General features: G+C 46.6%; 1 protein-coding gene across 2 annotated transcripts in view; it reads left to right on the top strand.

The window, feature by feature from the left end:
- FBN1 (fibrillin 1) overlaps positions 1–18,136 on the top strand; it is a 385,311-nt gene that overhangs the window by 268,441 nt on the left and 98,734 nt on the right. For both annotated transcript variants that reach the window (XM_075345804.1, XM_075345803.1), the window contains exons 19-25: positions 1,710–1,835; positions 3,877–4,002; positions 4,656–4,775; positions 5,735–5,872; positions 6,097–6,147; positions 8,507–8,632; positions 9,875–10,099. In XM_075345804.1, the coding sequence (XP_075201919.1) occupies positions 1,710–1,835; positions 3,877–4,002; positions 4,656–4,775; positions 5,735–5,872; positions 6,097–6,147; positions 8,507–8,632; positions 9,875–10,099 (912 nt within the window). The remainder of the gene's footprint in view (positions 1–1,709; positions 1,836–3,876; positions 4,003–4,655; positions 4,776–5,734; positions 5,873–6,096; positions 6,148–8,506; positions 8,633–9,874; positions 10,100–18,136) is intronic.

Raw genomic sequence — 18,136 nt, 5'->3', positions numbered from 1 at the left:
GGAACCCCTGCAGTTCTGCCAAACCCCATTTTAATAACCCAATTTGCACTAGTAAATGGTTCCTAATGAATCCTGATGGATTCCGTAGACTTATAGTACAGTTTGACAGGTTTGGTTGGTGACTCCAAGAAATGCATTGCAGATTATGCCATTGTTTCCATAGAAAATATCGGAAACACTAACAAAAAGCCAAAAAATGCCAGTGTGAGCCGAAAACTTGCTTGCTCAGGGGACATACTGTATATTTGACTGAATACATATTGTGCAGCATGGTGTTGACTTTTTTCCATGTAAAATTTTGACAGTGACTGAAGATTACCTAATTTATGTCTTATAAACGTTAAAAGCTGCTATTTTAAAAGCAGCTAATTAAAACCATTTCAGATTTTTTTGCTTCCTTATTTTTCCAGCCACTGGTTTGTTTATGTAACATTCTTTGTGTAGTTTTTTTTTCCATAAAACATAAGAAAGTAATTAAAAAGGATCAATTATAGAATCCATTTGGTGCAAAACAATGTAATTACATATTGTATATAAATAGAATTCTTAGGACCAGGAAGGTTGCCAGAAGTAATATCCTGGTAATATGTCTGCTTATCATGATAAGACATGAAGCATAGCTTAAAAATAATAATAAAAGAAACAACTAAAAGTAACGAGTCTAAAAGAAGTTATTCAGTGCACCAAGCAAACATGTGAGGGATACCAGACAAGTGAGGGTTCAGCTCTGTGTCAATCAAAGAGTGTCATAGGTGTGAAATTTATGGTGCCATAAATTGCTAGTGTGTTGCGCTGATCTTTATAACACTATGGGACTGGTAAAACTGACATGCATATGGCTCAGCAAAGAAAATGATATTGTCTTGGGATAAGTTCTGCCAACTTATGTATGTAGAATGATATTCTTCGGGATCACAGAGTGATCCACCAAAGGGCAGTAGTCATCTTGGCTGTATAGTAAATTCCTTAGGTTTAGTTGTTGTGTTGTTACACAGAAGGCCAGGAGTATTCTCCATTCTTCTCAGACCCAGTAATCAGGCTCGACCACTCCAGAGTCTAAAAAGGGCTATTGCCTTTTTGGATTATTTCACAAAATATTAGTATTTCCTGATGTTCAGACCACTTTGTCAATGGGCTGGCAGAGTAAATCTGATGGACCCAATGTACCCTTATCTAATATTAATGTCATAAATCCTCATCTAAAAGCAAACCTTAGGAAGAAACCTAGATATACCATTACAATCATTGTTAATATTAGTGAGGAACGAGCATGCTCGGCACTGCTCGATACTCGATCAAGCACAAGCATGCTTGGGTACTCATGGAGCTTAGCTGAGTATCGCAAGTGCTCGGATATTTAGTCAGTGAAACAATGACTGCAATGCACAGATTTTCTTCACTTCATGATGTGTGCAGGCACCCTAGGGGCAGCCAATCACAGTCTATGAATGGTTCTCCCAGTGAATAAAACAACGTTCTCCGACGTAGTGTGACCAATAGAAAACAAAACGGCTTTACCTTCTGCCGGAAATGCTCTGTTTATGGCTGGCTAAATGTGGGCCAATCATTGACTTTCCATAATGTTCATTACTTGCATCGAGCTTCTCCGAGCGTCTGACCAGCTCGAATCGAGTAACAAGCACTTGAGCAGTTTAGTGCTCGCCCATCACTAGATATTATTAAACTCAAAATGTAACACTTTCTTTTAGATATCAATGAATGCGCGTTAAATCCTGATATTTGTCAAAATGGAATATGTGAAAACCTTCGTGGAACATACAAATGCATCTGCAACTCCGGGTATGATGTGGACAATACTGGAAAAAATTGCATTGGTATGTCTTCTTAATTGCTATTTTGACTTCTTTAATTTTTTTGAATCTCTAGTAGAGTTGCTGAATGTACACTAAGTATTACTTCTAGCATATTTGACATCACCGACACATTAGTGGTATGGCCTTAGAGTTTGAAACATGTAGCAGGTATTAAAAAAAAAAAAAAAAAAAAAAGATATGAGTGTCTAAGTCTAACATACTAGATAGGAAAATGCAGTCAGAAAGCCAATATCTATCACATGCCTAGCTGTGTTTATCTCCCAGAAGAACAAAGGATCGTGTGGATTTTAGGGTGATTCATATATACGTGACTTGTTAGTGGTATTTTTAGACACTAACCTAATTAGTATGGCTAGATATCAACCATCTCATATCAGCTATCCAGAAGTAATTTGTGGTTATTTAAGCTTGTAAAAGACTTGGTAGCTAAATTCAGTGAGATGATGTCACGTCTCCAGGGTCTGCTCCGGTGACGTCTGCCCCGGTCACCAGGCGCCGCTCTACTGTCACGTCTCCACTAGGACCTGCTCCAGTGATGTTTGCGCCGGTCACAAGGCGCCGCTCTACTGTCACGTCTCCACCAGGACCTGCTCCGGTGATGTCTGCCCTGGTCACCAGGCGCTGCTCTGCTCACACTGCAGGCTGTGCTGGTGATGTGGGAGAAGTCAGTTCCAGTGGCTCTGGTGGGTGGAGTCTCCGCACATTCACCAAGCTTGGTCTGGCTGGAACTTGCAGTACTGCTGACTGACTGTAGGGGTGTGTGCCTTCCAGCTAGTATCAGCTCCTACTTTAACCTTTGGGAAGGCACCACACCCTTTTTATAACCTTCATGTCCATGGTTCCTTGCCAGAGATAGTCTTGTGTTGCTTTGAGCCACATCCTTCCTGGTACTGTACACTTTGCTTTATGTCTCATATGAACTTGGCTTTGTTTATTGACGTCCCTCCTGCCTACTGTTTTGTACCTTGCCTGACATCTCGGTTTGACCTTGGCCTGTTAACCATCCCCATCTCTGGACTGCAGCCTACCATAGGCAGTCAACCCCTGGACCCTGCAGTAATTCCAGATCCCTGTATAGGGGTTAAAGGGTTTCGGGGTACCTCGGGGTCCTGCTTAGTGGGTGGCTTGCCGTTACAGATAAGTGGATTGCTTCTCGCGACCCTGGTCCATAGTCTAGGTAAGTATTATCTGCCCATGGACTAGAGCTACAGAAATGTCCTTACCCTTAGAGCTCTCTCACATCACTGTATATATCAGATGAGTTCTATCCAATTTTTTATCTAATAGCACTCGGACTAAAGTCATTCAGTGGGGCAGTGCTGATGCCCAATTTTTTTCACTGAAAAAATCTGCCAGTGAAAAATTCACAGCATGCTGTTATTTGCCATGCAAATCGGACAAAACTCAACCATTCAACTCTACTGGGCATCTGGAAATTTTTGGACTACACTCAGATGAGATAGATAGATTTGCTGTGAGTACACTCAGATGACATCTAAGTGCAGTCTGTTTTCTGCGGTCTCGTACAGTGGAAAACATGGAGAAGTTATGTTCTCCATCTTCTACTCACAGTGTGCTCTGATTCTGACATCCAAGAGAATCGGATCAGACTAAGCTGACACTTGGATCAAACTCTGACCACAGTTTAATCGAAGTTGTCATTAGCATAATCGACCTGATTACCTCTGATGAGAGTATCTACTGTCGTGTGATCCTGCCCTGAGTGATCCCAGACTCAGCTTCTGATTAGCCATACTTGTAGATGTCATCTGTCATAAGTCGAGCCTGGGTTCCCTAAGGATAAGGAAATTCACGCAGCTCCTGTCCAGTACCAGGGACTACTGACCTGGACCAGACTGAGTCATGCAATATGATCTGCTCATCTCTTGCTATTATTATTATTATTATTATTTGCTGAGAGTAAAAAATAGAATATGTAATCCAGAGCAATAGTTCATTGCTACCACTATTCATTTATTTAAATTGAGTTATCCATTTTATTGAAAGATTAATAAGTTGACTTGTGTTTGCATCTTTGTAGATATTGATGAATGTGCCTTGAACCGGCTACTCTGTGACAATGGACAATGTCGGAACACTCCAGGAAGCTTCTCCTGTACTTGCCCTAAAGGCTATGTCTTCCAGCCTGAATCAAAAACGTGTGAAGGTGAAACAATGTTATCTAATTACAGTAGATATGTAACTACAATCTATTAACTAATTGGTATATGAGTATAACTTATCTGCTGCAGATGATGGGTATTCATCATAATTGGGTGTGTCTTACCAGTGTTAATGACATGATGAATTTCATATATATGAAACCTTGCCTCTGCTGTATTCACAGTCTATGGGGCTGCCGAGCTGTGCACGTGGCTATTTCCAGCAGTACCGTTGACAAGGAATGGAGCAGAGGCAAAGCATGCACACCATTCAGAGCAGGGTTGCACAGCCCTGTTCTTTGGCTTTATAAACCAAGCAGTTAGACCCCCAGTGATCAGAAAGTTATACCCAGTTATATTAATGGGGAATAACTTGATTCTTTGGGAATAATTCTTGAATGTCTGATACGTTTTGGCAATATCTCTTGACTTTACCAATTGTTGTGTTATGTCATTTGAAATATTATAAAAATAGCAGATAGGTTTATTTTACAGGTATATAATATATCTAACCCAGCTAATGATGCATATAAAGCAGTAAAAATGTAATTGTGTGATGTAGGGTAGATATCTGCAACTTCAACAGTACATTTGGGACTTATTTTGTTGATGCATTGGTATAAACTGAAATTTTGAAGTAATTTCCCATTTATTATAGATATTGATGAATGCGAGTCAAGCCCCTGCATCAACGGAGTATGCAAAAATATCGCAGGATCCTTTGTGTGTGAATGTTCCTTTGGCAGCACATTAGATGACACAAAGATGATTTGTGTTGGTAAGTAAATAGTCACAAATGTATGGTCATCTCACAGAAGATTGTTTATCATGTCATTAAGTGCATAAATATAATGGGTATGGAGTTTGCATTTACAACTGAGCCATGAAAGTGAAGGAGGCCCAAAAAGTCCCTCAGGCCAATATGAGAAAACAACCACTATTAAAGATCTGTGATAGTCGGGAGTCATGTTAAAGATTTGCATTGGTGCCACGAACATAAAGGGATTGTCCAATACCAGGACAACCCCTTCTGATTTCACATGTCTCCCCAAGGAAAAATAAAAAAGCTATACTCTCCTCCTTTACCGGCGCTGTTCAAACAAGGCTCACGTAGTGTTGTGATGTCATGCAAGCCCCTCATCCTATCAGTGCCTGCTTCTGTCTCCCCGCCTTTGGAACAAGGAAGTAAGCTGTTCACTTCCTGTTGATTAACTTGTTTGGTCCGAAGGCAGAGAGACAGAACCCGGCACTGATTGGACGAGGTGCTTGCGTGACATCACAATGTTACATAAACCTCGGAAATGTGAGCCACAGCACCGTTGGAATGGCACTGGTGTGGGATGTCAGTATAGGCCTTTTATTTTACCTGGGGGAAACATGTGGAATCAGAAGGGGTTGTAATAGTAGTGGACAACCTCTTTAAAGTTACATCACTGTATTGACACATATTTACGTCATATTTAATTTTCCTGCACTGTCTTATGTGTGGTTATGCAAAATAATGAGGCTCAGAGCACTTTGCTAACTTGAGCTATGTGTTAAGGTCTCGGAAGCTGTCGGAACTGATGATTGATGCCACAAGTGAAAGTTGACATGAAGAAAGCAATAAAATATAACTTAATCAATATAGACTAGTGCGTCGCATCTATACTCGTAAACTTAAAGGAACCTTATCATTGTTTAGTTCCTCTATATTGCCAGTCGTATTCTAGTATTAATACTTGTTTTTTTCTACAGAAACGTTAAAGGGCACATGCTGGAAAGACATAGTAAATGGAAGATGTGAAATCAACATAAATGGAGCCACTCTTAGATCTCAGTGTTGTTCAACATTAGGAGTAGCGTGGGGAAGTCCATGTCAACCTTGCGACGTCGGTAATGGAATGAGTTTTTAGACGATCAAATGGCCGTTTTCTTTTATTCTTTATTTTTTTCTATTAGATAAAGACTATATAATTAATGAATATATAATTATTATGAACATTTCCAGAGGATTTTTTTTTATTTTACATTATGAGTGTACATCGTTATAACACATAGGCCTTTCTAACAATAACAAAACTGTAAATCTATAATTATTCTTCTATTTGTTTCTACAGATCATGTCTGCGGTAAAGGTTTTGCTAGAACCAAAGGCAATATTTGTCAAGGTAAAATTGTTAGCAGTTACCCATAAAAAGGTTAAAAGCGAGTCTGTAAGCACAAAATGACTGTTCAAACCAAGTACAGGAGCTCGGTGCACTGATGGTATGGTCAATCAGTTTCCTACCTGCCCTATAAGTTGTTTTCTATCTATCTCCACCATTTTTTGTCTCCTGTAAAGAAAGAGCTATCAATCAGGAGAAAGAGGGGAAGAGTTAGATGCAAATCGGTGGGAAGGTGCATTGACTCGTTTAACCACACCAAGGCTGTACCAAGTGCCTGTGATTAGTTTGCATAGTCACTTTGTGATGACAGACTCCTGTTATTCAACCACATGTAAAAATGTGCTGAAAGGAGATGACCTTCTACAGGGGTGCATGTAGGAGTCAGTTGGTATGGTAACATCTTATTAAACAGATCACCTTTAATATTTTATATGTTTTCTAACAAAAATAATTACAGACCTGAATTTACTTTAGTTTTGAGGTTTTTGTCATTATTTTATTGACTTCAACGTATGGTGACCAAACTTGGAAGAGCCAGCATAATGGACAACTAGATACTTCCACTGACGCACTGAGAACACAGCTCTTCCCTGATGTCAGGTCTCTAAAGACCCTTGTTATGAATTTCAGAGAGTTCACTCCCCATGACCCAACACTTTGGCTTATGATTTTGTCTTATGTTCACCATGACAAACCTGAAAACGCCTTGGAATAAGCTTGCCAAAACTAACACTCATAAAAAGGGTGGTCCCTTCTACAACTATACAAAAAGTAGAATTGTTAGCTATGTGTTAATGCCCCCTTCCAGATGAGAATTATGTAATCCTGCACACTGTCTGGATCTCAATATCCATAACAGCAACAAAGCAAAGCACTTTGTGGGGCGCCAGTGCTTTGGGTATCACAAGTAATGAAATAAGCCTATGTACAACATGTATTAGTACAGTGCTGCGTAAGTTGTCCTTCACCGGGTCAAAGATTCAGTTCACGGCCTAGCTTTTTCTCTAAATACCCTAACCATGGCAGAGTAGATTGTTAGTGCCCCCCAGGTACTCCCCTGGCACACCATGAATCAGCCTCACATAAATACATCCCTGGTAAATATTTTCAATTAATCAAAATATGAAAATGATGCAGGACTAGACATAACATTGGTAGAGCCGCACAGAAACCCAAGAGGTTGTTAAAATCCTAAAACCCTCTACTTTCTATTATTTTAAAGAAACACAATAGACAAGATGTATACATTGTATTAAAGATAGTGCAGACACATATGTGGCAAAGAGGGTCTGAAGAATCCCACCTCAAGTCTTGTTCAGGTGTAACATGTTGTGGTGTATCAGTTTTGCCTAGAGTGTTAATTAAACTTCCACTATTTATACTGTTGTCTTCTATGTAAAAAGGAAGACATCAATTATACCATTATCATATCAATTATACCATCAAATGTGAATAAGTCATACCATTAAATGAAGAACAAATGTCATACAGAATCAGTCTTTCCTTTGCCGTCCCGCAGTTGGCTTTTCAGTAAATGGGTATAATTCCAATTTTATCAAGCTATCTTGTATAGAAAGTTGCTAAAGGATTGACACTAGAGCATACCATCATTTATAACTGACTATTGACAGAAAATGATGACAAGGATTCATTGCTTATTGGTTGAATATTAGTACATATGTTTGGTATGAATCTATGATAGTATTATGTTAAACTGAACCTGTTATATCAAAAAACACTATTAACCTGCAGATATGGGGTAATCTTCAGGTTAATGGCATTCTAAAACTACCTGGCCTTGTACTGACAGCCGGGCCATAGGGAGAAACTTAAGTTTATTCCTTTCAGGAAGCCTTGGGCTTTCAGTCATAGAGGCGTGACCGGCGCATTTTCAGTCATTGATTAACACATAATGTAACCACGCCCCAGCACTGACTGACAACTGGCTCAGCAAAGCATTAGCAGTGTCAATCAATGCCAGGTTGTGTATCAGCACTCACCATCTACTGAGCAGCGACTGAAAGTGCTTTGCCCCCGCCTCTATGACTGAAAACTTGAGGCTTTCAGGAGGAATAAAGTTAATTTCCTCCCAGTAGCCATTCTTTCAGAACAGCGACTGGGCAGTTTTAGAATGCTATCACCCAGCAGATTAGTTCCATGTCTGCAGGTTAATAGCAGTTTTTGAAATGGCAGGTTTCTTTAAATGTTTTCATATCTGCTTCCCTTTAATTTTAGATGTTGCTCTCACTGTATAAAAGCTATGTACAGCTGGGAATGGCTCCACACCCTCCTTTTAAGTATTGTATGATAAATTGTGTATTTTGTTCTCCCCTAATGCAACATTCATTTGTTTTGGTTGCAGATGTTAACGAATGTGAGGTATTTCCCGGAGTTTGCACCAATGCCAATTGTAGGAACACAATCGGGTCCTTTGTCTGTGAATGCCCCCCTGGAATGAAGGTTGATGCTTCTGGACGCACATGCATTGGTATAATATCTCAGACGTTTGCAGATTTCTCTTCCACATAGAAATATTTATTGTAGCGCTTTCCAAAAATTCCCCAATGAATTTTGCATAACAATGATATAATCCAATAATGTTTTATTACTGCTTTTGTGAAAGATTGCTGTTGTCACAATCCAGTTTGCAATTCCAGTGACTCATAGGTGAATTTGCAGATTGTTAAAACTTATTTTTTATGATATAGGGTACAGTAAAGTAAGTAAATAGGAAATGATGAATGAGGCACTGAGATTAAGAATCTGTTTACAAAGCGACAGTACCTTGGTTTACCAGTCACTCATCTGGTCCAACTAAAATTATAGAGTAAATGTAAATACACAAACCTACAAATTCTAAATGCGAGAGAAAATGTCTTCATTTCGGACACCTTTTGACATTAGTACATCCCCGGTCCTGAATCCTATGGACACCACAAAACTGCTCACTATTATGTATTTCTTTACCACTTAAATTTCATTGGCCACAATCTAAAAATTATTTGGTTAATTTATAGTGCAAGATTCTAAACTCAAGGATATACTTTTTTTGGACACTCCTAGAAGAAAGGGATGTTTTCTAAAATGCTTTAATCCACTAATCAAGTTTGATATTGGCATTAACCTGCTGCCATCAAAGGAGAAATGTAGAATTGGGATTCAAATCATTGAATAAAGATCTTTAAAGCTTTACGAAATGTTTACAAATTTTTAAAAAGCATTTTTTGGCCTTTTTATTGCCTGAAGATCAGTGGGGGGGCTCAGTAGTGAGACCTTCACCGATTGCGCAAAACATCCCTCAGATGTGCGCAGCTTGCTAGACAGGAGCTCACTACAGCGGAATGAGCGCACGCACAGAGCGGAGTATGGACATAATAAAAAGCCTATGCTAGAATTTTTCATGTTTTTTTTTTTTTTCTTAACCTCCCTCTCTACTTGGGTTAAAATGGATTTCAATTTGTGGATTCAAATGCTAATCTTGTCTTGAATAAGTTACATTATTTGTGAGTTTTGCAAAGCAAAATTAAAAAGAAAAGTTTTAAAAAATGACTTCCATATTTCATATTTCTATAAAGTAAAATATTTTTAGGGCAATCATAGGTTCTCTACAAAAATGTGTTCTTTTACATTTTTTGACATTTTTTATTTAGCAACAGAATAAAGTGACATCAGATAATGTAGATCAAAGAATTTAATGAACGGTTAACAATGGTTTATTCTTTTCCTTCAGACGTTCGAGTGGAGACCTGCTACTTGAAGCATGAGGAGGAGGAGTGTTCTGCTTCTATTTCTGGTCGCCATAGGATGGATGCTTGCTGTTGTTCTGTTGGGGCAGCTTGGGGACCTGACTGCGAAGAGTGTCCACATCAGGGTACCCCAGAGTTTGAAATTATTTGCCCCAGAGGCCCTGGGTTTTCTTCAAGGGAGATTACACCAGGAAAAACATTCTCTAAAGGTAAGAAAAACATTACATAACAAATATATTTTCACATGTATATATCGATGGTTGTACAGGAATGTCACTAAATGTTTTTAATATGGTTTTTTTTTGGGGGGGGTTAACTTCCCCTATTTTAAGGAGTGTGGAAAGTCTTTGAATGTGATCTAAATCATGAGCCAGTTCCTCATCAAACAATCATGAGACAATATTTGTCTGTGTAAAATCTGTACATAAGCTCAAAAAGGCATCCTCGGACAATCTTGGTGCAAGCCATTCCATCTAGCAGGTCCCAGAGGAACTATGGCCTTCGACCTCTAACACTTGTACATGGATCTGTGTATATATAATTGTATTATATAATAATGTGTATATATAATTGGGCATCCTGGGTTGCATCCATGGAGTAGTTGCTGGCTGAAGGAATGAGCCTTAAGGGTACTTTACACGCTGCAACATCGCTAGTGATCTCGTTAGCAATGTGACATGCCAGATCGCAGATAAGATTTGCCGAGATCACACATAGGTCATTTTTGTAGCGCCGGTCACATGTGCGATTGTGTCGCCCTGGGCAAGCCAGGGGACACAGGTCACACACCACTACACCCCACATCCCAGGTAGGCATATCACAGCCAACCAGAAATCCTTGTTGCCTTCCTCCAGGAGTCTGATGATGCACACCAGGGGGTGGGCCAGGCGGTTGGCTCCGCCCACCGAGGAGCTCACAACTCTGGAGGGGGAAAACCAGGCAGATTAGCCCAGGCAGGGCTTGAGTGCAGTCTAGTCAGGGAGGAGGAAGTGGAAGGAGTGGAGGAGTAGTCTAGACAGGGCAAAAGTAAACAGCAAAGTGAGAGTGAAAGTAGAAAGGTGGAAAAAGGAGAAAAGCAAGTGAAGTGACAGAAGAGAAAGAAAGCCTGAAGGGTCCAGCTTTGTGTAGGGCCAGATCAGCAAGGTCAGCGACGGCGGTGACTGTCTGGAGGGGGACCGTTTGGAAGTTCCTAGAAGGACCCCGTTGGCTGTGTGCCCGGTGGTCTGGAGCAGTGTTCCGAAGGACAGTCAGCACCAGGGCAGGGGCCTCTCGGACCCCGGCAAGGCTAGGAGTCGCCAAATTTGCCGAATCCGTCAGTGACGGGGACGCAGATCCCCCAACAACCAAGTCCCGATTGAAGGCAACAGCTCAACCATTACAAGAGAGACACCGCCACGGCACCAGTTTCTCAGGGCCAGCGCCTGCGGGCAAAGTGTAGAGCTCCTCCGGCCCAGAATGCAGTCGGGGAGCGGGTAACCGGAGGGAATCCACCGCTACCACAAGTCAAACATAGGTGCAAGGAAGAGGGACATCACCGTCACCTACCGGGAGTGCAGGTGCAGCCGTCTGTGGGACCGTCCTACCAGCCGTTTGGTTTACCGTACAAACTGTGTCCACGTCTCAGGCTGAGTGAGTACCACAGTGCCGCAAGGCACAGCGCTGCCCCCGCGTCCCTGCGCCCACCAGGTCCCGCACCTCCCTATCCATCACTGGGCCCCGGGATCACCAACCCCTACCCACGGAGGGGCAACACAACACCTGGCTGCTCCGCATCACCATCCCCGGGACCCCCATACTGAGCAGCGGTGGTGCAATCACCACAACCGTGGGTGGCGTCACGAACTATAACAATCCCCACACCCAACAAATCCCTTTCACTCACGGGCGAGGAGTGCCGCTCGAGAAACCCCCGGGATCCGGCCTACAGCTCGAGCCACCACTGAGCAGCGGCCGCCGGACCCGAGCAGAAGGGGGTGAGCGCGGTGTGCTGACACCCTCCTCCCCGCCCGCGACAACTTGGCGTCACGAACAGGATCTTACCGCTCTGCCGTTTGGTAGAGGTGCGCCTTGTTACCGCCGGAGGTATCCGGCAGAAAAATTTCAGAAGCCGCCATCTTTGGCGCGAAAAGTTCCCGCTCGAGCGTCTTCTCGAGCAGTAGAGGCGTGAAGGCCAAAACCCCGCCCCGAGAGAGGAGGGGCCGGAAAGAGCTAAGGGGGACGGAAACAAGATGTCTGCGCCCGACGGAGCCGCTGGAGGAGCGGTGGTTGCAGCCGCAGCGGCACCCGCGGATGGGAATGGGCCTGCCCAAGTCCCGGCGGTACCGGCGGGAGGTGCCGCGGCCCCCACGCTCGCTCAGGTCATGCCGTTCTCCTTGCCCTATGCGCCCGGAGCTGCCTGGCTACCGCAGTATGATGGGAAACCGGATGCCCTACTGGCCTTCCGGAAAAAGATTAACCCGTTGCTAGAGCTGTACCCCCTGACTGATAAACAACGAGCGGCGATAGTGCTAGGCCAGCTGACCGGTGTGGCGGAGCAGGAAGCGGAGACCTGGGCCGAGGGGGACCGGCTCTCTGTAGCCACCATCTTTGAGAAGCTACAGACTGCCTTCGAGACCCGGACTGAAGCTGAGCTGAGGATGCAGTTTTACCAGTGCCGGCAACGAGCCGGGGATAGCATTCGGGACTATGCTCTACGTCTGCAGACCGCCCTCCGCACACTGAAGCGGGTGAACTCTATTAATGAGGCGGATAGCAACAAGATGTTGGTGGAGCAATTTGCGCAGGGGATGAGGTCCCCTGAGGATCGTAAACAACTCCGGCTGTGGGCCCTGGAACACCCTGATGTGGACTTTGCTGTGTTAAAAGAGCGGGCTATCAAAGCACTCCAGCCCCCAGCTGCTGAAGTTCTGGAACCCGTCCCGTGGCCCGTCGAGACAGCTCCTGTTGTGGCGGCCTCAGCCAAACCAACCTCTGTAATACCTGCAGTCCCGAGCAGCACAGTCGAAGAGTTGGCAGCCCAGGTCCGTCGCATGGATGGAGACCTTGCCAAAATCCTTGCTGCACTGCAACCTTTGACCAGATCTCAGCCTCCAGCGCAGATACAGCTTGCTGACAGTCCCGAGGATGTTCCCTGGATGCAGCGGAGAAGTGCTAACAACCCGCGGAGCAGACCTCCAATCTGCTACAAGTACCGTAAGCCGGGCCATTACTACCGACAGTGCCCGTTAAACGAGCAACCCCTGGGGCCCCAGGCCAATCCTCAGGAGTAGAACATCGTGGCCCCCCGGACTGGCGAGACCGATATATCGGGGCCCGCCCTATCATCCCTGTGGCTGTGGACGGCATACCAGTGATGGCTCTCTTGGACACTGGTTCACAGGTAACTACTATACCGTACAAGTTGTACCAGCGGTATTGGGCCGTAGACGAGCTGGCGCCTCCAGACAATAGTATAACGTTGATAGCCGCTAATGGACTTCCATTGACCCAGGTGGGGTATAAACAAGTGGCTATGACAGTGGGGCAAGCTGAACTACAACACCAGGGTATGATTGTGATCATGAATGAACCCAATGATCATAACCCAAAGATAGTGCTGGGAACCAATGTGATGGAACACTGCATGGCTGATGTGTTGACCCTATTGCAACAGCTGGCCGCCACAGCGGCGGGGAGCCGGCAGAGGGCTGTGCAGCGTGAAATCCGTGCCCTGATGTACCGCCAGCATGTAAGCTCAACAGGAGGGGAGATTGGTGGAGTGAGAGTGATGGATGTTGCTCCATTGACTGTGCCCCCTAGGAGTGAGATGATGATCTGGTGTAGGGCAGCAGTAGGGCCCCAGGGGCGTGACTACCCCGCAATGATGGAGCCCATGCCTTCCGAGCACTGGCCCACTGTAATGGCCGCCCGAGGGGTGGTGGATGTGAAGAAAGGGAGAGTGCCTGTGAGAGTGTTGAACTGTGGGGAGGAAGAAGTCAGGCTTCCCCGGTATGCCACCATTGCCAAGCTGCTTACCCTGGACCCTCACACTATCCATGAAGCCAGTCCATCCACACTCCAACCTGCCACCAACACTCCCCCACCCCAGGGGGACATAAAAGAGTGGCACCAACAGCTACATGTAGGCACTGATGATACCCCTACACATCACAGGGCAGGGGTACACAGGGTGGTGCAGGAGTACGAACAGGTTTTCAGTAAGCACCCCCTAGACTTCGGGCAGATCAAGGGGGTCCAACACCACATTCCCACAGGTGAACATCCCCCTGTCAAAGAGAGGTACAGACCTATTCCCCCTGCACATTACCAGTGTGCCAAGGATATGTTGAGGAATATGAAGGAGGCGGGGGTTATTCGGGACAGCTGTAGTCCCTGGGCCGCTCCGTTGGTACTGGTTAAGAAGAAGGATGGTACCATGCGGATGTGTGTGGACTACCGGAAGATCAACCAGATAACCCATAAAGATGCCTATCCATTACCTCGTATTGAAGAGTCTTTGGCCGCACTGAGGACTGCAAACTACTTCTCGACCCTTGACCTCACCAGCGGGTACTGGCAAGTGGCCGTGGCTCCAGAGGACCGGGAGAAGACCGCCTTCACCACCCCGATGGGGCTCTGCGAATTCAATAGCATGCCGTTTGGGCTGTGCAATGCCCCTGGGACCTTCCAACGGTTGATGGAGTGCTGTCTGGGACATTTAAACTTCGAGACCGTCCTGCTGTATTTGGATGATGTGATTGTTTATTCCCAGACGTATGAAGCCCATCTGGAGCACCTGGCCGAGGTGTTCGCGTCCCTTGCCAAGTACGGGATGAAGTTGAAGCCCTCAAAATGCCACCTGCTGAAACCCAGGGGGCAGTATCTAGGGCATGTGGTGAGTGCGGATGGTGTCGCCCCCGACCCTGAGAAGATCACTGCCATCCAGAGCTGGCCGAGACCAACTACAGTGAGGGAGGTAAGGCAGTTTCTGGGTCTGGTGGGGTACTATCGGCGCTTTATAAAGGGGTACACGAAGATGGCCGCCCCCATGCAAGATCTCCTCGTGGGACAGACCAAAGGTGGTAGACCCATTGGAGCCCCACTGTCGTGGGAGGACAAGCATGAAGAGTCCTTTTGCCAGTTGAAGGCGGCCCTGACCGGAGAAGAGGTCCTGGCGTACCCTGACTATGGGCACCCATTCATCCTCCACACGGACGCCAGTAACGTGGGGCTAGGAGCGGTCCTATCCCAGGTCCAGGATGGAAAGGAGAAGGTGATTGCCTACGCCAGCCGAAAACTCCGGCCGACCGAAAGGAACCCTGAGAACTATAGCTCCTTCAAGCTCGAGCTACTGGCGTTGGTGTGGGCTATCACGGAGCGGTTCCGTCACTACCTGGCGGCAGCAAAATTCACCGCATTCACGGACAACAATCCGCTGACTCACCTGAACACGTCCAAGTTGGGCACGCTGGAGCAGCGGTGGGTAGCCCGGTTAGCCAACTATGACTTCACCATAAAGTACCGAGCTGGTCGTGTCAACATCAATGCAGATGCACTCTCCCGGATGCCCCATTTGTCAGAAGAGAGGTGCGAGGATGACGACCTCGAGGAGATCGAGTTGCCTGCGTTTCACCAGCCGCCTACTGAGAGGGTACAAGTATGTCAGCAAAGGGTGGATCTGGACCCGCGGCCCAGTCAAGAGTGGCAGGACACCCAGGACCAAGCGCCGGCTGTCCGCCTTGTCAAGACCCTGGTGGAACAAGGTGCTATGGGAATAGACCCTGCCGCTCCAGCCGAAGCCCAACGCTTGTGGAAAGAACGGAAACGGCTTTACCTACACCAAGGGAGGCTGTACCGTGAGCTGATCAACCCGAAGACCCATGAGAAAATATGCCAGTTAATCGTTCCTCAAGCTGATGTCGCTACTGTCCTACAGGCATACCATGATGGTGCTGGCCACTTCGGGTGGAAGAAGCTGGAGATGCTGTTGAGGGAGCGGTTCTATTGGAGTGGGATGCGGGAATCGGTGGAATCCTGGTGCCGAGAGTGCGGTCCTTGTACGCTGAGAATAAAGGACGAGACTAGCCAGAGGGCACCGTTACATCCCATAGTCACCCATCAGCCGCTGGAGCTGGTCGCCCTAGACCATGTCAAGCTCACCCCTAGCCGAAGTGGGTACACCTACGCATTGACAATGGTAGACCACTACTCAAGATTTATGGTGGTAGTCCCCGTTAGGGACCTGACTGGTCGAACCGCTGCTCGAGCGTTCCAGGGCTATTTTTGCCGACCCCATGGGTACCCCGAGAAGGTGCTGACTGACCAAGGCCCGGCTTTTGAAGCAGAAGTGTTTCACGAATTCTGCCAGTTGTACGGCTGCAAGAAGATCCGGACCACTCCGTACCACGCCCAAACCAACGGCATGTGCGAGAAAATGAACCTCTTGGTCCTGGGGCTCCTCAAGACGCTACCGCTGGAAGAACGGAACATGTGGCCGGAAAAGTTACCCGACTTGGTCGACATGTACAATAATATCCCGTCCAGCTCGACGAAGTGCACCCCAGCGTATCTGATGAGGGCTCGTCCTGGCCGCCTGCCGGTGGATCTGGAGATGGGGTTGGAGGCCCCGGAAGCACTCCCTTCAACGGCAGAGTGGGAAAGTCGGAGGAGGGCCCAGTACCGGCAGATCCAGGAGTATGTGGAGAAAAACCTCGGTCGAAGCCGAGAACAGCAAGAGCACCGGTTCAATCAGAAGGCGCCCGCAGGTCCTTTCCAGCCAGGAGATGTGGTGCTGAAACGGAAGAGAAAAGCCCACAAACTGGACGACCAGTGGGAGCAAGTCCCTTACGTCGTACAACCCACAGAATGGGACGATGGGAAGACCTACCAGATCAGTCGTGACCAAGGGGGCACCCTGGCCACAGTTTCTCGGGACCATCTAAAAAAATGCCCCCCAGCATTGAAGGCAGAGGCTGAAGTACCGGTTCCTCCACCAGTGGAAAAGGCAGCAGAAGTAATCCACACTGTGATGGGTGACTTCCCAGCAAACTGGCCTACACAGAACGGCGCGGTGATACTTCCAGTGATACTGTTCCCACAACCCGTGGATGAAGAAGTAGTGGAAGCGGTTAACCGTGAGCCAGAACCAGTGCCAGTGCCCAGGGACGAACCTGTACCCAGTCCCCCTACACCTCCGCCTGCTCCACACTATAGCAGGGAGGAGGAACCGATTGTTCCCTCTGCCCCACTGTCTAGCAACACTGACACTGGGCCCCGAAGGTCCACCCGTTCCAACCTAGGTAGACCCCCGCTTAGGTACAGGGAGACCGTTCTATGAGTAAAAGGGGTCCGCAAAAGTGAAGGAGAGGTTGTTAGTTGCTGTCTGTTTAAAAGTTTTGGAAAGAATGATAAGGAAAATGAAAATTACCGAAGTTTCACCTGATTTGCTTGTGATTGAACCGGCTGGAGCCGGCACCGTTGTCCCCGTGGGGACCGTTTAAAGTTTATTTTGCATGGGAACTATCCATGGACAAGCCCGTGAACTTGCAGGGCACCACAAACGTTAAGTGGCTTGTAAATATGTTGGTTACCGTTACCGTTTCCGCAATGCCGCCTCCGGAGAGGCAGGTTGGAGGGAGGGCCCTCAGCAGAGCAGGCTGGGGCCCAGCCACCACAGGAACCGGTGGCTACCCTCTGGAGGGGAAGGACAGATCCCGCTCGGGTAACTTGTGCTGGACTGTGGGTCAAGGGGTGCTGCCTGGGTTTTAGGGGCAGCATCAGGGCCAGGTTGCTTGGGTGGGAGAGAGCGGAAACCGTGACCGTAAACCGTTGCAACGTTTAAGTAAATGTGCCTCCCGTCTTGGGAAGAGTTTTGATTAAAAATGTTATGCATGTTGTCTTAACCTTGTTACCCCCTTTTTCAGAAAAATAAAACCGGTGTAGGACGGCAGCCCGCGGACGGTCTGCATTTTGCTAAGGGGGAATGTGTCGCCCTGGGCAAGCCAGGGGACACAGGTCACACACCACTACACCCCACATCCCAGGTAGGCACATCACAGCTAACCAGAAATCCTTGTTGCCTTCCTCCAGGAGTCTGATGATGCACACCAGGGGGTGGGCCAGGCGGTTGGCTCCGCCCACCGAGGAGCTCACAACTCTGGAGGCGGGAAAACCAGGCAGATTAGCCCAGGCAGGGCTTGAGTGCAGTCTAGTCAGGGAGGAGGAAGTGGAAGGAGTGGAGGAGTAGTCTAGACAGGGCAAAAGTAAA

This window comes from Anomaloglossus baeobatrachus, chromosome 4 (genome assembly GCF_048569485.1).
Source record: "Anomaloglossus baeobatrachus isolate aAnoBae1 chromosome 4, aAnoBae1.hap1, whole genome shotgun sequence".
NCBI classification, from domain to species: Eukaryota; Metazoa; Chordata; class Amphibia; order Anura; family Aromobatidae; genus Anomaloglossus; species Anomaloglossus baeobatrachus.
Note: the sequence above shows the minus strand (reverse complement) of the source record. Positions and strands in the feature narration are given on the sequence as shown.